At 35.2% G+C, this 19,373-nt stretch overlaps 1 protein-coding gene across 2 annotated transcripts; it reads left to right on the plus strand.

Moving 5' to 3' along the window:
• Window positions 1–4,845: 4,845 nt before the first annotated feature.
• On the plus strand, window positions 4,846–12,278 carry LOC110921939 (probable ADP,ATP carrier protein At5g56450). Of its 2 annotated transcripts, XM_022166263.2 has the most exons (3): window positions 4,846–5,299; window positions 9,740–9,882; window positions 11,376–12,278. In XM_022166263.2, exons 1-3 carry the CDS (start codon window positions 5,113–5,115, stop codon window positions 12,012–12,014), a joined length of 969 nt encoding a protein of 322 aa, XP_022021955.1. In that variant the 5' UTR covers window positions 4,846–5,112; the 3' UTR covers window positions 12,015–12,278. The 2 variants fall into 2 exon arrangements, with proteins under 2 accessions (XP_022021955.1, XP_022021954.1); XM_022166262.2 differs by lacking the exon at window positions 4,846–5,299 and having other exon boundaries at window positions 9,365–9,882.
• The last annotated feature ends 7,095 nt before the right edge of the window (window positions 12,279–19,373 follow it).

The following is a 19,373-nucleotide window of genomic DNA, read 5'->3' on the forward strand; positions in this document are numbered from 1 at the left end:
CTAAGCAAGATTAATTAAGCTAAGTAAGTTATTTAGTTAAATGGATAAGCAAACTTAATAGTCAAGGAAACTTAATAGTTAAGGAAACTTAATAGTTAAGGAAACTTAATACTTAAGGAAACTTAATGGTTAAGGAAACTTCCTAGCTAAGGAATAAATCTACCTATAAATAGGAAGCTTAGGATTCATTTTTCTTTGCTCATTTCTTTTCTTCTTCTCTCTATACGTTGGTGTTCTAACCAATAATCACCGATGCGATGTTCTGTCCGATCGATTCAGGAACCAACTAGCGGATGCCAAAGTGCTATACTTTGAGAGTTCGTTAAACGGATGCCAAAGTACTATACTTTGAGAGTTCGTTAAACGGATGCCAAAGTACTATACTTTGTGATTTCGGTAAACGGAATCCAAAGTGTTACACTTTGTGAAATTCATTAAGGTTCAAATCTCGTGACTATCGTTAAGGTTTGATTTGGGTTTTACACAAATACGTATTCCATTCTGTTAAACTATATGTTTAACTACCAAAAATACTCCCAACTACACATTCACAATCAAACAAACTATTAAATTATCAGAAGATCCAGAATAATAAAGTGCATGCTTAATTATCGGAAGAAGTAGAATCAAGAAGCTTGTTAAACTCAATCTTGCATGCTTATAAAGTGAGTCATTCTCTTTTTATCAACTGTTTTACAAAACTCCAAGTTATTTTAAAAGTTATAATTACAGGGATTAAGTCTTTGTAATCACCAAGTTACAGCCGGTATGTGGGGTTTTGTATACATTACTTGATAATCTTCAACATTGGGGCAGCCAATGGGTGATATGACCATAATCACAGACACCACTGGACAGGTGGGCCAGTGGGTCGAGTGATAAAGTACCGTGGGTAGTTGGTTTGATAATCAGAAACATTGTAATCGCTCTTAATACTGTGAATTATAACAAATCTGTTTTTGTATAAAACCAAAATGAACCCACTCAGTATTTCCCGTTGACAAAACCTTTTTAAAACGCGTTTCAGGTAATTACAGTAGATTGGAGTAAGGATTGGATCCAGCACTAAAGGACTTCAAGAAGTGGCTTATTTTATTAATTAAATCAACTTAAGAAATATTATTTTTGGATTTATCCCGTATTAAAAGCTACCTTTGTAAAACATGGAATTTATTCCATCTATTTAAATAAAATCCGGTGTTTCTAAACTCTGATATTTTTTCCTAACTCACGGTCCTGATGAAATTTCCGCTGCAATGTTTTTAAAAATAATCACCGGTACCACTTGACTGCTCGCGGCTTCCGATTCCGGCCAGGATGGGGTCGGGGGTCGTGACAAAAGATGAACCTCATGAAATAAGAGGACCTCAATCAAGAACTTCGTCAGAGGAAGACGATAGTTGCAGTAGTCGAACAGGCGTGTGTACACCCTATCTTCCCGGGAACAAAAGGATAAATGGGTGTATCCTTCTCGGGGAGAGTAGGGTGTAAGGAAGCCGGGATGGCATATTTATCTACATACCATTCTAAGCCTTTCCTAGTTAAAACGTTAAAACAACCAGATAGATTACTTTTATTCGCCATTATATGAAAAACTTAATTGCTCCGCGCGTTTTTCACTAGTTTGATATTAAGTTTGTCTTATAACTGATATTAACGTTAAAACTAAGTGTTGCTTCTACACACAAAGAAAGAAAAGCTAATGAATATACGTTAATATCAAACTAGTTAATTGCTTCGCGCGTTTTTCACGGTGTTTCATAAAAATTTTACGTTAAAACATAGATCAACAGAAAACGTACATAAGAATGAGCACGAAGGGTTTACATTTGACCCGACTCATTTTCGGGAAAATTTACGTAGAACCGTAAATCAACTTCAATTTATAAACACACGTTCATAAAATAAACACATAAAACTCTATTACAAAGTTTTTAGAAAGTTAATGAATTGTAAGTGTCAATACTAAAATTTAAGTTGTAAAACTGTAAAAATATACAAAAGACAAAAAGAAAAGGACAAAAAAAAAACCTAAAATCACTATTCATAATACTTGGTAATTGTATTATACTAGGTGTTGTCCCGCCCGCGTTGCGGGGCACTAAGCCAAATATTTCTGTCATATACGTCTGTGTTTTGGTTATTTGTACATACTACTCGTAACACGATCTCAACAAACATTACATCAAGAAAACCAATTAAAATAAAATACTATCAATACTTTTGAAAAAAAAAAACTAAAACGATGTAAAGACTATAATTTTTAACTGGGGCAAAATTGTAATTTTTCAAGACAAATGAGCTCGTGCCACGCAACCGCCTGACACGAATAAAAATTACACTGAGTCAATAATTAAAACAAAACACTACCATAGATTTGTCAAAAAAAAACTAAAACGAAAGCATGACTGTAATTTTACATTGGGGGCAAAATCGTAATTTGACAGGAAAAAAAACAAAATTTGTTTGGCAAACCTGTAAATTTGAAACCGAGGGAAAATCGTAATTAGGATGGAGAGAAAAAAAAAACAAAACCAATGGCAAAACTGTAAATTTAAACGGGGCAAAATCGTAAATTGGCTGGACCAATGGGGAAGTGCCAGGCAACTGTGAGAACAAAATTTTTGAAATGGGAACAAAAGCATAATTTTGAACAGATAGCAAAATCGTAATTATATTTTGAACTGTGTGCGAAATCATAATTTTAATCCGAGTAACAAAATGACAAACCATAGGGAGCATACATGCTATTTTCAAAAGGTGGGGACTAAACGTGAAAAAACGTGAAACCACAGGGACCATCCGGGCAATTAACTCAAATCATAATTTTGATCTATGGGGAAAAACATTATTTTATTTTGAACTGTCGGCAAAAACATAATTTTCAGCTGAGGGGACAATCGTAACTTTGAGCTAGGGGAAAAACATATTTTTATTTTGAGCTGGGGCAAAAATGTAATTTTAAACAGAGGACGAAATCGTAATTTTAAACTGGGAATAATTAAAAATGAGTTTTTGAACTGAGGGCAAAATGGTAATTTTGAGCCAGGGGCAAAAATGTAATTTTATTTTAAACTGTGAGCAAATACGTAATTTTAAATGAAGACCAAAACCGTAATTTTAAACTGAGAATAAAATTAAATTAAAAATAAGTTTGCCCAATAGAGAAGTGTCAGGCAAGCTGCCTGGCACTATTCCCTTAAGTTGGAAATGTATATGTAGTTAATTAAATAAATATTTTGTTGTTGGCAAGTTTGCAACACATAATCCATCTTGGCTAATCATAAAGGAAAAAGATAATCCATTTTTAGTCAAATGATAAGTCTAATTTCATTATTTTTAGTCAAATGATAAGTCTATATATATGTATGTATGTATGTGTGTATGAGAAACTCCGTATGGCGCCATTATAATTTTCACAGAGGAAGCCGGAATCTGGGATATGGCGCTCCCCAGGGCGGTGTTCGCCGGCGCCATACCACCTGCGACTACAGAAGGTCTAATAGACAACGGTGTTTGCATTACGGTTTTTACGACGCTTAGTAGTTAATTGCATCTGGTGATGTGTGAGTTTAATGGGTGATGTTTGAATTGGAAAACACGTTGGTAAGTGAAGTTGCTTTTAGTATTATATAATAATAATTATAATAATGATAATAATAATAATAATGTATTGTTTAATTCATTTATGTTCAAATCACTAAATGATGATAGATTTTATATTTAAACGTTTGATAATAAAAATATCATATTATATAGTTTAACCATAAAATAATTATATCTAGATGTGTTTTTAGATTTTAATGGTTATGGTGTGAATGATGTTACTTAACATATCAATACGAGTGATAAGGCATTCAATACGTAACAAATTTTAAATAGAGAAACACAAGATTCGTATAAACATTTTATACATATCGGCGTTTCTCAGATAACTTTCATTGCTATGTGCCTCACGTACATCCAGTACGCACCCATGTCCACATGACCAATCACCTCCCACGGACGCCCCTGTCTCTTCTTTCCTATCATAATCACCGACCTTACTCGATCTTCAAAACATATTTCACTCACCTTCTCTTCATACCATGTCAAAACCAACTTTTTTTCTCCCCTGTCTCCTTTTTCCATGTCGGCTACGGTTTCTCCCACTTACAGCATTGAAGAAGGTCTAACTGTTAAAATGGATTATTTTACTACTTTATGCTAAAAAAAAAAGAATTAACGTCAATCTATTGTACTCGTACGCTTAAATTACACTTCATATACTACACGTGCCCATAATAGAACATGAGCCCTCCCTATAAAAGAGTGTTTGTAAAGGCTTTGCCTCTGTCACCCAACCACTAATGGCGGATCCAACCTTGTTTTGTGGGTTCCTAAGACCCCACTCAGTTTGAAAAAAAAAATTAATAAAAACCTTATATGATTTGAAGAAAAAAAGTAAGAATCAATCAAAAGAAACTCACTAAAAAAATTTCATGAACCTACCGGGCACAATCTAAGTGATTATCCTAGTAGAGGACCCGAGGCGTATGGTTTAAGAACAACAGGTACCCCCTACCCGTAACCTAAACACCGTCTGTGACGGGCTCTCTCTTTTTTTTCTCACACACACATACATATGTATATATAAAGGGGTTCATCCCCACCTTAGACCTATCCCTATAGACTCATCTCACACTCACTGATGTGGACGCTTACATAACAAATCATCCTAAAGGACTACCCTCCTCACACAGAGCCGAAGATCTCACTACTCACAAATTGATTATGTCTCCACAAATGCATATACGTACGTTTTCTTTTTTACTTTATTAAAAACCGGCCAGCCTGATCAAAATGCATATACGTACGTAACATAGAAGTTTTTATAAAGTGAATAATATATTCTTTCGAGAAAAAAATATTATATAATTCAATGAATTTGGATAAAATGAAAAATTGGGTAAACACGAGGCAGCTATAGGTGCTGCCTAAACAAATCGAGACGCCCCTCTTTCTTTACTGAAAACACTTTAAGAATCAAATCTCGTTATCATATATCGAATCAATCACACGAAACCCCCCACATCAAATCGATTAACGGCGGCGGTGGTGGTGGTGGTGGAGATGGTAGCGGAAGATGGCGGAGAAGAGGGATCTAAACCGGAAAAAATGGTGTCCTACTGGTTGACGAATTTCCCAAGAGATCTAATGGCTGGTGCGATGATGGGTGGAATGGTGCACACGGTTGTAGCCCCAATTGAGAGAACAAAGCTGTTGTTGCAGACTCAAGAGAGTAATATAGCGATTGTTGGTGGGTATATAGGTTGAAAAGCCCCGTGTTCTGGCTGTTTTTGTCGTGATTTAGAGTTTAAAACGTTTTTTATTAGATTCACGTGCTACCCTTGTGCGTTTGGTGAAGATGAAGATGATTGGTGAACACAATTGCTTGGAAATTTCCATACTTTTTTTACTGAACATAGTTAATTAACAAGCTATTTTAGATTATGAAAACGTCGACAAGATAGATATCTATCAAGAGGGAGATGGTTACTCAATATTTGAAGGCTAGGTGGAATTTTCTATATAGGGAACCTATAGAGAAGTTCATGTGATACACTGTCTTAAAGAAAGTGTTAATGCTTGATCACCAAAAAAGGGATTAACTAAAAGCATAAACAGGTCATTTACGTACTATCTGTGATTTTTGTAAGTATGTGGTAAGTAAAAGGAAAAAACGATTTTTATAATCCAAATTATGACCCACTTGCCGATGATAATCCATACTTACAGTTTGATCAATGGCACTCCCAACTTTCGCTTATGTTGCCTATATCTACATGTCCTCCTTTGTATGTCTTTTCCTATATCTACATCTGCATATGGTATAATATATATGTTTAAATGACTGACAACATCATTTAACATAAAAACTAAAAAATAATGCACATGTGCATCTCTACCCAATTGCATCATTAAATATTAAGCAACCTATTTTAACTTTTTCAGTATTATGTCCGTCCTCGTCCTCCATAGAATCTCACATTCTTTTCGTCCTTCATAGCATCTCACATTCTTTTCGATCCTTACTCCCTTTTATTTTATAATAAATGCAACCTTTTTCGTTTTTTCCATCCTTGATCTACAATAATAAACAAATACATACAATTACCAAACACACAAACCTACCGCATATGTGCATTCACACACGATGATGCATATGTGCAAACAAAATAAAACATGTTATAAAATGTTCATACATACTAATGCACATGTGCATTTTAAATTTTGATTTAAAATTTTAAATAACACATACCAGCATTGTTGTTGTCCACCTTATTGTTATCATTGTCAACCGTCGTTATGACTTTTGACTTTGCCAATCTCCTATTCTTTATCATACACACTACATCGATACCTTTATTTAATGTTTCGTCATGTTTCGGTTTACTCGTCCTCCTCTTTATGATTTATCCTTTTGCACAACTACATTTATGTATTTAATGTGTTTACATGATTCGTATTATTTAAAATGAAAGTAATACAAGGATGCACATGTGCATAAACTCAAATTTCATCATAAAAAAATCAACATTTTTACCTTTTTTGTTTAACCGGCATGTAATCATCTTCCACTGCATCATCTGGCATTCTTTTTACCTTGTTGTTGTTCACCTTACTCTCTTCGGATTTTTTTCCATTGATGGTCTACAATAAACATGTGCATCAACATTAACTACCTTATTAACCTATTTTAGTCAGTCTATACACATGTGCATATTAACCTATTCTGGTAAGCTATGCACAAGTGCATAACTACATATCACACAAAACTACCTTGTTAGCTTATTCTGACAAAATATGCACATGTGCATAACTATATTTCACACAAAATAAAACTAAATATCGCATTATAGATCATTAATACAGATGTGAAACGCCTACTAAACGTCATATTATCATTTAAAAGTACAAAACGTAGTTTGAATCGATGATTCAACTGACGATGCACATGTGCATAACTATATTTCACACAAAACTACCTTATTAACATATTCTAGCAAAATATGCACATGTGCATAACTATATATCACACAAAATAAAACTAAGTTTGAATCGACGATTTAGTTGCCGATTAATCATCATATTATCATATAAAAGTACAAATGAAGTGTAAAAACTTACAAATGGTGTCGCGACACTGAATATCAGACAGTATCTATGTTATGGCGAGTCTGTCGGCGATTCCGTCTTACGTTTGTGCTTCAGACTCTCCCTAATCGTGCCACACTCCTTGAAGATTCTGATCGTGTTGCCCTAATTACGAATGGAATACTCGATTACGAATGGATGAAGAATATACGATCTATGGTTATGTTCTTACTGCAATAATATCGATTATAATACGAATTTTGGAGCACTAACCTCAATTATACGACGAATTTTGAAATGTCTGATGGTAAAATCGATATGACGAACGGTTTATGGTGTATCGATATCGCTATGACGAAGACGAACTGCTGATGTAATCGAGACGAAGACGAACTGCTAAGAACTGCTGATGCCTGAGAAATGAGAACCGCTGATGCAATTCGAGTGTCGGGCGCGATTTTTGTATACAAACACGATTTAATTGATAGTTGAAGTCCAATAGGTTAAGGAGGCTGCAAGTAGGAGACAGTTAATTTAAAAGTTGTTGTGTATTTACACTAATGACCCTTGTTCACATTGGTTCTCATGTTCTCGCAATAAGAGTGGTTCTCGCATGAACCCTACCTATATATATGTGTGTGTGAGAGAGAGAGAGAGAAAGAGACTCCGTATGGCGCCATTATAATTTTCACTGAGGAGGCCGGAATCCAGGATATGGCGCTCCCGGGGCAGTGTTTGTCGGCGCCATACCACCTGCGACTACGGAAGGTCTAATAGACAACGGTGTTTGCATTACGGTTTTTATGACGGTTAGTAGTTAATTGCATCAGGTGATGTGTGAGTTTAATGGATGATGTTTGAATTGGAAAACACGTTGGTAAGTGGAGTTGCTTTTTTGTATTATATAATAATAATAATAATAATAATAATAATAATAATAATAATAATAATAATAATAATGTATTGTTTGATTCATAATATATGTTCAAATCACTAAATGATGATAGATTTTATATTTAAACATTTGATAATAAAAATATCATAAAAATAGTTTAACCATAAAATAATTATATCTAAATGTGTTTTTAGATTTTAATAATTATGGTTTAAATGATATTACTTAACATATAAATGCGAGTGATAGGTCATTCAATACGTAACAAATGTTAAATTGAGAAACACAAGATTCGTATAAACATTTTATACATATCGGCGTGTCTTAGATAATTTTCATTGCTATGTGTCTCACGTACATCCAATACGCATCCATGTCCACATGGCCAACCACCTCCCACGGACGCCCTTGTCTCTTCTTTCCTATCATAATCACCAACCTTACTCGATCTTCAAAACATATTTCACTTACCTTCTCTTCTTACCATGTCAAAACCAACTTTTTTCTCCTCTATCTCCTTTTTCCATGTCGGCTACGGATTTTTTCCACTTACAACATTAAAGAAGGTCTAACTGTTAAAATGGGTTATTTTCCTACTTTTTGCTAAAAAAAATTAACATCAATCTATTGTACTCATACTCTTAAATTACACCTCATACACTACACGTGCCCATAATAGAACATGAGACACCCCTATAAAAGAGTGTTTGTAAAGGCTTTGCCTCTGTCACCCAGCCACCAATGGCGGATCCAACCTTGTTTTGTGGGTTCCTAAGACCCCACTCGGTTTGAAAAAAAAAACTATTAAGAACCTTATATGATACGAAGAAAAAAAGTAAGAATCTATCAAAAGAAACCCATTAGAAAAAATTCATGAACCTACCGGGCACAACCTAACTGCTTATCCTAGTAGGGGACCCGGGGCGTATGGTTTAAGAACAACAGGTACCCCTTACCCGCAACCTAAACATCGTCTGTGACGGGCTCTCTCTTTTTATCTCTCTCACACACATACATATGTATATATAAAGGGGTTCATCCCCACCTTAGGCCTATTCCTATAGACTCATCTCACACTCGCTGACGTGGACGCCTACATGACGAATCATCCTAAAGGACTACCTCCTCACACAGAGCCGAAGATCTCGCTACTCACAAATTGATTATGTCTCCACAAATGAATTTACGTACGTTTTTTTAAGGTAAACTTCATTAGAAACCGGTCAGTCTGACCAAAATACATATACGTACGTAACATTAAAGTTTTTATAAAGTGAATAATATATTCTTTTCGAGAAAGAAATATTATATAATTCAATGAATTTGGATAAAATGAAAAATTGGGTAAACACGAGGCAGCTATAGGTGCTGCCTAAACAAATCGAGACGCCCCTCTTTCTTTACTGAAAACACTTTAAGAATCAAATCTCGTTATCATATATCGAATCAATCACACGAAACCCACATCAAATTATACCCACAATCGATTAACGGCGGCGGCGGTGGTGGTGGTGGTGGAGATGGTAGCGGAAGATGGCGGAGAAGAGGGATCTAAACCGGAAAAAATGGTGTCCTACTGGTTGACGAATTTCCCAAGAGATCTAATGGCTGGTGCGATGATGGGTGGAATGGTTCACACGGTTGTAGCCCCAATTGAGAGAACAAAGCTGTTGTTGCAGACTCAAGAGAGTAATATAGCGATTGTTGGTGGGACTCATAGGAGGTTTAATGGTATGATTGATTGCATTATTCGTACGGTTAAAGAAGAAGGGGTTTTGTCTCTTTGGAGGGGGAATGGCAGCAGTGTTCTCAGATATTATCCCTCTGTTGCACTCAATTTTTCTCTCAAGGTACCCCCCCCCCCCCCCAACCCACTTTTTGTTTTTTTATACTTGGTTTTGTTTTATGGATGGGTTACTTTGTGGTTAAAGTTGACTTCTTTGTTGTGGAAGCATGAATTGGTGTTTGATTTGGGGATTAATATTATGTTTGGTGTTTGATAAATGGACATTGAACAATGACTCAAATGTCGGAAAACGTTCTAGTTGTGCTTAAAACTAAGATGAAAAACAGGGTAGTTTTTGTTGAGGTCCGGAAGGAATAACGTAAATGAATGCGAGATACTAGATGTAGTTTACATAGGCATTTTAGTTTCATTTTCCCGTGTTTAGTGTACCGTTAAGATTTTCAAGAGATGGATGCATAGGTTGAAAAGCCCTGTGTTCTGGTTGTTTTTGTCGTGATATAGAGTTTGAAACGTTTTTTATTAGATTCATCACGTGCTACCCTTGTGCGGTGAAGATGAAGGTTATTAGTGAACACAATGGCTTTGGAAATTTTCATCGACTTACTTCTTTTTTCGATCATTGTTAATTAACAAGCTCTTCTAGATTATGAATACGTCAATAAGATAGATATCTATCAAGAGGGAGATGGGTACTCATTGGAAGCAGTCTCTCTATCCCCAAAGATATGGGTAAGGCGTGCCTACATCCCACCCTCCCCAGACCCTACAAATAGTTTTTGCTATGCGTGGGATTACACTGGGTATGATTGATTGATTGATTGGTTGATTGAACGTAGTATTCAAGTGAAATTTGTAGAGAATTGTATGAGATAACACTGTATTAAGAAAGTTTTAATGCTTAATCACCAAAAATGGGATTAACTAAAAGCATAAACGGGTCATTTACGTATACAGAGTATGACTATCTATGATTTATGTAAGCATATGGTAAGTAAAAGGAAAAATCGATTTTTATAATCCAAATTATGACCCACTTGCCGATGAGAATCCATACTTACAGTTTAATCAACAGCACTCCCAACTTTCGCTTATCATTCCAAGGGCAATCCTAGTAGCATAATCATCATAGATTCACACTTGATTTCTACTCGATTTCGCTTGTACGTTTATCCTTTTCGTTCATAATCATCATTGCGAGAGAAGTCGAGTGGAAATCAAGCATAAATCTATGATCATTATGCTATTGAGATTGTTCTTAGCAACAGAAGTGAAAGTTAGGAGCATCATTGGTCAAACTATAAGTATGGATTATTATCGGCCAATGGGTCATAGTTTAAATTATTAAAATCCAATTTCCCTAATCAAAATGGTGTTACTATAATATAGTAGCTTTCTACACTTTAAATTAGTGTTTAGATGTGCTTTATGTGCTTTTGTTGTTTAAATTAGTTGTTGAGTGTTTGGCAAATTCTGATTATATAAGAAATTAACACTTTAAAAATGACCAAATAATGTTAATCAGATAATTCTACATTATATTGTAATAATTAATTTTGCTACAGCTAGTTTAAATCTGATTATTTGATCATGATGCAGGATCTTTACAAAAGCATTTTGCGAAACCGCAACGACGCTCAACATTCAACTTTCATGTCCGGCCCATCTGCCAACTTCATAGCCGGGGCTGCAGCCGGGTGCACCACATTAGTCTTAATCTACCCGCTAGACATCGCACACACCCGGCTCGCAGCCGATCTCGGGAAAACCGATTCCCGCCAATTCCAAGGCATCCGTCACTTCCTCGCTACCATATGGGCAAGAGACGGGATCCGCGGGGTCTACAAAGGCCTCCCAGCATCCCTACAAGGAATGGTGGTCCACCGAGGCCTCTATTTCGGCGGGTTCGACACAATGAAAGAAAAAATGTCGAAAAACACGCCATCGGAAGTGGCGTTATGGAAACGGTGGATTGTAGCTCAAGCTGTTACAACTTCGGCTGGATTATTGTCGTATCCTTTGGATACTGTTAGGAGGCGAATGATGATGCAGTCGGGTATAGAGCGACCGATGTATAGAAGCACATTGGATTGCTGGAAAACGATATATAAAACGGAGGGTTTGGGGTCGTTTTATCGTGGGGCCCTTTCGAATATGTTTAGGAGTACAGGTGCTGCAGCAATCTTGGTTTTGTATGATGAGGTGAAAAAGTTTATGAATTGGAGTGGATCATCATAATGTTTGTTACAAGAAGAGAATAGGAGAGACAGACAAGTAGGGTAGGATTATAAATACAGAGAGAGTAGGTCAAGAAATCATACAGTTTGATCACATGGTGCCAACAAGTTTGGAGATTTTGTTAACGGTTAACTATAGATTGGTAGCCGAAATATGTGGAGATGGACACGTCATCCTTTTTTTTTCTTTTGAGGTTTTTGTTGGTTTTTAAGGTTGTTGGAAAATTTGCAATGATCAATAAGCTATGGCATTCATCAAACTTTATAATTTGACTCATTATTTTGTTTTTGGAAAGAAATTGTACTAGGATTGAAACCTATATAGTTCATTAGTTTGTGTTACACTGTTACACAAAAAATAGACCAATAAAAAGATGACACGTGTACATAAGATAGTCTTATATTTAGAGAATAATATAATTACATGAGTTCTTTTGAAATGGAAGATTGCGTAAATAGAAAATATAATGTAACACAACATTTAAAATATCAAATCGTGTAACTTACACTATTCTCAAAATACAAATTCATGTAATAAAAGCAATAGGTATGTATTTTTTTTTTCTTCTAATTTTCTTTCTCGTGATAGTGTAATTCTTCACATCTTTTTGTTATTGATTCTTATTTTTTTTTCTTCTAATTTTCTTTCTCGTGATAGTGTAATTCTTCACATCTTTTTGTTATTGATTCTTATTTAAATATTACATTAATAATTCAAGTAGTTATACTTGTATTTTATAACTTATAAAACTAGGTTAGAACCTCATGTATTACACGGGTTGAATAAATAAATATTATCGTAAAAAATAGTTGTAAGAAATATAACAGTGTTAATTTGTTGCTTATAATTATTATGAGATTGATAAATAAATAAATAAGTATATTAATTAGTATTTTGTTACTAATATATAAATGAGTGATACGTAACATTCTTTGGAAACCCGTATATTACAAAGGTTGAATATCAATAAAAAAGAAAAATATAAATTATAAACTTTTTTAATTAATTATTACACGTGTATTTCAAACCCGTGTATTCCCTAGGTTGACATTATTTGAAATCGTTAATTAGTAATTATTAAAAAGAGGTATTTTTTTAATTTATTATTAAAAAGTTAACTTTTTTAGATTGCAACTATTAGTTAGTTCAACTCTGCACGTAGAGGCGATAACCCAGACGAAATGATGAGTGCTGCAAAGATTTCTGGATACTAGAACTATTATTATTTTATAGCAACAAAATTACAAGCATTATATGTTATTTTCTGTAGCAAAAAAAATGAGGGAAGGGTGGTATTCTGTAGCAAAAAGAATGAGTAAGAGCATTCACATCCAATCCACTAAAAATATAGATACATTTTACTAAAAAAACAACTCCTATATCAATATGTTTTCACTAAAAACAAATACGTTTTCTCTCTTCTTTTCAATATATATTACATTTTTCTCTCTCTTTCACTCACAACCACTTTCAATATATATTAAAAAATTATAGTGGGTGAACAGTGTCCCCCCAAATATACAGATGAACAGTAATATTTTCTCTCTCCTCCACTCACAACCACTTTTTATACTCTTTACATTTTAAAAACCCACACACTACATATGATGGACTGGATGGGAATGCTCTAAAGGGTGGTTGGAATTCATAAGCCTCAAATATAATATAACTTGTAAATAAATGAAAACAAATATAAAATTAATGTCTATTAACAAACATTCTGGTTGTGCTGCAGCAACTAAACAAGAGCTGCAACTCCTTTTCCTTCAACATTAACATCCAGCTTAGGGTCTTCAATTTTCCTTTCCAATAATCTACATTAAAGATATAACAAAAGGGCCATTGATTGTAGAAATAATAAAGTTGGCTCGTTTAGTTGAAAATGGGTCGATTTGAACTGTGTTTAGTTTCTGATAGGTCAAAGTGCCAAACAAGTAATATCAGTAGACATTAGCATAAAAGACAGGTCAATTTGAATTGTGTTTTATCTTTTAACATGTCATATCAAGAAAATTTCTCAGGAGAAACCGGTCTTAAATGTAGTTTTAAACGTATAAAACTTAGTATATGCATTTACTCAAAAGTCACTTTTTTTTACTGAAATAAAATAGCTTCACCACACTAACTATTTGTAAAAATAAAATAAGTTTTTTGAACAAAAAAATTTGTTGGGTAAACCCAGCCCAGACAGACCCTTTGACCCGAACTACTTTATAATATAATATAATTATCAAATGGGTCAAAATTGTCTCACAGAGTGAATTTTATCACATCAAACATGAATCAATTTACTCAAAAAAAAAAAAAAAAAAAAAAAAAAAAACCTTGTAGAAATAATAAGGTGTTAGCAATCACATATGACGCTTAGATTAAAATATCTGGACAAAAAGTGCTTTGGATTGTAAAAAAATCAATGAAGTTTTAGTAATCATATTTGACACTAACTATTTTAAAAAATCTAGCACAGAAAGTGTTTTAGAATTTAGACCAATCCAACTCGAACCATACCCGTATGGAAAATCACCCATTTTGACCCCGAACAATTTTTACCCGTTACTCATCCCATCCATATCACCATATCTAACGCAAAAACGTACCTTTATCAATCCCGACACACTCTTGGACGCAGAAAACTGAAGATACACATCGAGCATCTCAATGCCATCTCCATTCCCGCTTGGAATTAGATTACCACCAAACATTAGCAAAGCGTAATCCGATATACTTGTGGAGTCCCGAATGTGTACGCTGCTGGTTTTCACCTTTTCACTATAAACCAAATAAGGAAGAGGATCATAAAAATTTTGTACAGACCAAATGGGCAGGTTGGAGCGGTAGGATAACAGGCCAAAAGGATAAATAAGTGTACAGATTGGGCTGACCGGTAACACCCTTGTAAAAGAATATTAAAAAACAACTACTGCCGTGACGTATGATTACAAAAACCAAATTATTTTAAACAATATTCTATATATTATTTTAAACCAAATTATTGTTTTCACCTTTGATATTATTTTATCCAAAACATAAAAAAAGGATATTACTGAGGTACAACACTTGAAATCATATTTGACGCAGTGCCTAGAAAAATTAAAAAAAAAAAATAAGCAAGAACGTAAGTGTTCCAGATCAAACCTAGGCATCAGAATTTACCAGTTTCACCTGACCTGTTACCCAACCCGCCCAATTTGCCGCCACTAGTGGTGACAAATGAATATGAACAAATATTGCAAATCATACCAAGTGAAGTGAGCTCTTCTGCATTATCTAGAGCCCTAATGGAATACAAAACCTTTCGGATATGTTTTTTATATACAGACAGCTCTTTGGGACGAGTTGAATGGGGAAGGGTCGCCATGTCAAACATTACAAGATTTATGTTATCTATTCTTTTTTTCTTTGAGTTTGTTTAATTTTTGTTCTTGGTGGATTTATCTTGGCACAAGGTAAAATATATACACAAGTTAATCAAAGAAGAGGTATATTGTTTATTTTAACTTAATTTTCCCTATGCATATGATGTAAGGGGTTGATGGATATGGTGGTGTTATCAAATACCTTTGTTGCAGCCTTTGGAAATCCGAAGGCTATGAACCCTTGCAATATTCTGCATGCTTCGGGTTACCACCCTTAGTTGATTATGCAACCCGAGAGGTGAATATCATACTTATGAGTTGTTTTTTTCTTTTTGTAAAAAATAATTATAGTTTTATGTGATTATATTAGCAAATTATTTGAGGTTATGTTTAATTACATGTAGATGTTTGTGGAGGAGGTAATGGAGCTGGTCGAAATGGTTCCATTAAAGGAAACACTTGTGGGCTTTCTTGTGAACAACGAAAGGGCTCACGATAACAGTTGATCTCGTGGCTAACCCGTCTATAATATTCATGGATGAGCACACATAAGGACTTGATGTTAGTTTTTTCAGATAAAACACTTTAAACTTGTACGAAATTATACGGAAACTAATCAATATTTTATATGGAATATAGTTATATATTTCGAAAAGAGGAGGTGAAGAAATATATGTCGGTTTGAGTTTTGTTTAAAAAATAACATTAAACTGATCTTTTTATAATTAAGGGAATCAATGGAGCGAGTGAAATTTAAGAGGATTATAATCCGGCAACTTGTATGTTACCTCAACAGGCCAAGAAACAACCCTTAGAGTTAACTTTGCACAAGTCTACATAAACTCAGAATTCTACAAGTAATTTTGTAATGGGTCAAAACCGAGCAATTTTATCCAGGTCAAATTGTGTTGTCCGAAATTAAACTTTCCCCAAAATGTTTATAAATAAATGAATAGTGTGTGGAATAAGATCAAAAGATTTATATTACTTTAATAACAATTCAGTTTTCTTTTTCTAATAAAACAATTTAAAGAATTTCACCTTGGGCTAATTTTGACCCATTCAGTTGGTCGTTAAAAAATAAAAATAAAATGTGTGATGTATCTATTTCTATGATAGAAGAAAAAATTTTGAGCACTAATGTACAATATACACATCCCATCAACATTCACGATATTACCATGGTATAAAAATTGTTTACCAACCCAAATAATACACTGTTATTATATGACTCATACTTTGTAATAATTGTGATGTACTTGTTTAAAATTTCCATAGCCCATATTTGTGAGTTTCAAATTTAATAATCTGTATATATATGAGCCACACCCTACTATAAAATTGTTGCTTCATACGTACTTCACACATTACCATAACGGATAATCCACAAGCGCTCCCACCAACAACAAATACGAAGTGACAAAACAGACGCTCCCGCCGCAACGTGCGGGCATTTCCACTAGTTATAATAGAATGAGTTAGTATAACTAAAACACCAAATGATGTTTTTTTTAGAACTGAGTTGTTCAAGATGGGAGAAAAGTTTCTCATGAGGGTGATATGTGAGAGCATGAAACCAGGATTTCAAGCACACGTCTTAATTATTCTAAGTTTGGCACATATCCTGAACTATGAAGAAAGATATAAGGCTCAAGAATCACCCTCAAGGTTATTCTGCACAGAAATACTGCTGGTAACTCTTTTACTATATATATTTGATAACATTATAATATGACATTGTTTTGTTGTTTAATTATGTGGTACTCAATATTACAGAATACTCTGGCATACTACGGAACGACAACAAAAGATGCACGAAACAATGAATTCAACAGAAACATGGAAACTGTTCTGAAAAACACTTGTTTCAAAGAAGACAAGAAACAGAAAACCATCAAGGATTATGAACTGGTCTTCGTGCCAATAATCTGGGAAAGACATTTCTATGTTGTCTGTTTCAACATGAAACACAAAGGAGTCCGATGGTTAACACTTTTGTTTAATTGTATTTTCAAGACTGGGAAAATGCCAGATCAGTGGAGGAGGAGCGTCATGGTGCCTTTATACAAGAATAAAAGAGACGCTCAATGTTGTGGGAACTACAGAGGAATCAAACTGCTAAGTTACACTATGAAGCTCTGGGAGAGGGTAATTGAAACTAGAATAAGAATAGAAACTCAGGTTTCAGTAAACCAATTTGGATTCATGAAAAGGAGGTCAACTACAGAAGCGATACATATTCTAAGGAGGCTGATGGAAAAATATACAGCGAAGAAGCAAGATTTACATATGGTGTTTATTGACCTGGAAAAGGCATATGACACTGTCCCACGGCAACTGATTTGGGATAGTTTGGAGGGTCGAGGGCTACCGGGGAAGTATATAGACATAATTAAGGATACGTACGATAGAACAGAGACTACTGTCCGCGCGCATGTAGGAGATACAAACTTCTTTCCTGTGGAGGTAGGACTCCACCAGGGGTCTGCGTTGAGCCCTTTTCTTTTTGCGGTTGTCTTGGATGAGTTGTCCAAGTTGATTCAGGAGACAGTTCCGTGGTGCATGCTTTTTTGCAGACGATATTGTGTTGATTGCAGAGACTAAACAGTGCCTGAACGAGAGGATAGAGGAGTGGCGAGTAGCTTTAGAGGGCAAGGGCCTAAGGATTAGTCGATCTAAGACTGAGTATCTACACTGTGATTTCAGCGGTGTAGCCATTGACGATGAAACCCAAATCACCATTGAGGATCAATTGGTCCCGCAGGTAACTAGATTTAAGTATCTAGGGTCGTTTGTTCAAAGAGATGGTGACATAGATAGTGATGTAACCCATCGCATACAGGCTGGCTGGTATAGATGGAGGGCAGCCAGTGGGGTATTATGCGATAGGAGGTTCCCAATTAAACTAAATGGGAAATTTTACAGGGTAGCAGTTAGGCCAACTATGCTATATGGAACAGACTGTTGGGCTATCAAGAAGACACAAGCGCGCAAGATGGAGGTAGCAGAGATGAGGATGCTGAGGTGGATGTGTGGACACACGAGGTTAGATTGGATAAGAAATGAGGTTTTTAGGGAAAGACTAGGAGTGGCTAGTATATCAGAGAAGATTAAGGAGGGGAGATTGAGATGGTTTGGGCATGTGAAGCGGAGGGAAGCGACGACACCAGTTAGAGTAGTGGAAACTCTGACTGTGCAGGGAAGGATAGGAAGAGGCAGACCCAAACTGACATGGGATGAGCAGATTAGACATGATTTACTAGAGTTGCATCTTTCTGAGGACATGGTCCACGATAGGTCTTCGTGGAGGCGTAGGATTAGGGTCAAGGACTTCTAGCGGATATTGTAGTAAGGTCTTAGGTGGATTTCAGGGACGTAGGTTTTTCTTATTCTTTAAGGGACTTTTCCAGTGATTGCCTTCTTGTGTTTATGCCCAAATGATGTTGTATGCTATTATACATGATTTACATTGTGTTTATGCCCAAATGATGTTGTATACTATGATACATGATTTACAATATATTGTGCCACTCTGATCACTTTCTTGGTAATGGGCGACTTCTTATTTCTGTATTCTTTCTATATTCTTTGACTTGTTGTGTTGGTTTGCTGTTCGTTTTCGAGCCGAGGGTCTCTCTGGAAGCAGCCTCTCTATCCCTAGGGATAGAGCAAGGCCTGTCTACATCTCACCCTCCCCATACCCTATAAGTAGCTCTGCTATTTGTGGGATTTACTGGGTATGGTTGTTGTTGTTGTACTTAAAAACTTTGAATATTGGAACTATGTTGACAAAACGCCAAACTAATATATGCAAAAAAATGTGAAAACTGCAGCACAGAGCTTTTGCAAACTAATTGCGTATTAAAAATCACCCAAAGCATGAGATGATGAGCAAGGCAAAGGTTGTCAGACAAAAGATGGATTGGAGGATAAAGTCTAACGTCATCGACTGTGGAATTTTCGCAATGAGGCATATGGAAACATACATGGGGGATATAGCTAG

The sequence above is a fragment of the Helianthus annuus genome, chromosome 17 (genome assembly GCF_002127325.2).
Source record: "Helianthus annuus cultivar XRQ/B chromosome 17, HanXRQr2.0-SUNRISE, whole genome shotgun sequence".
In the NCBI taxonomy this organism is placed as follows: Eukaryota; Viridiplantae; Streptophyta; class Magnoliopsida; order Asterales; family Asteraceae; genus Helianthus; species Helianthus annuus.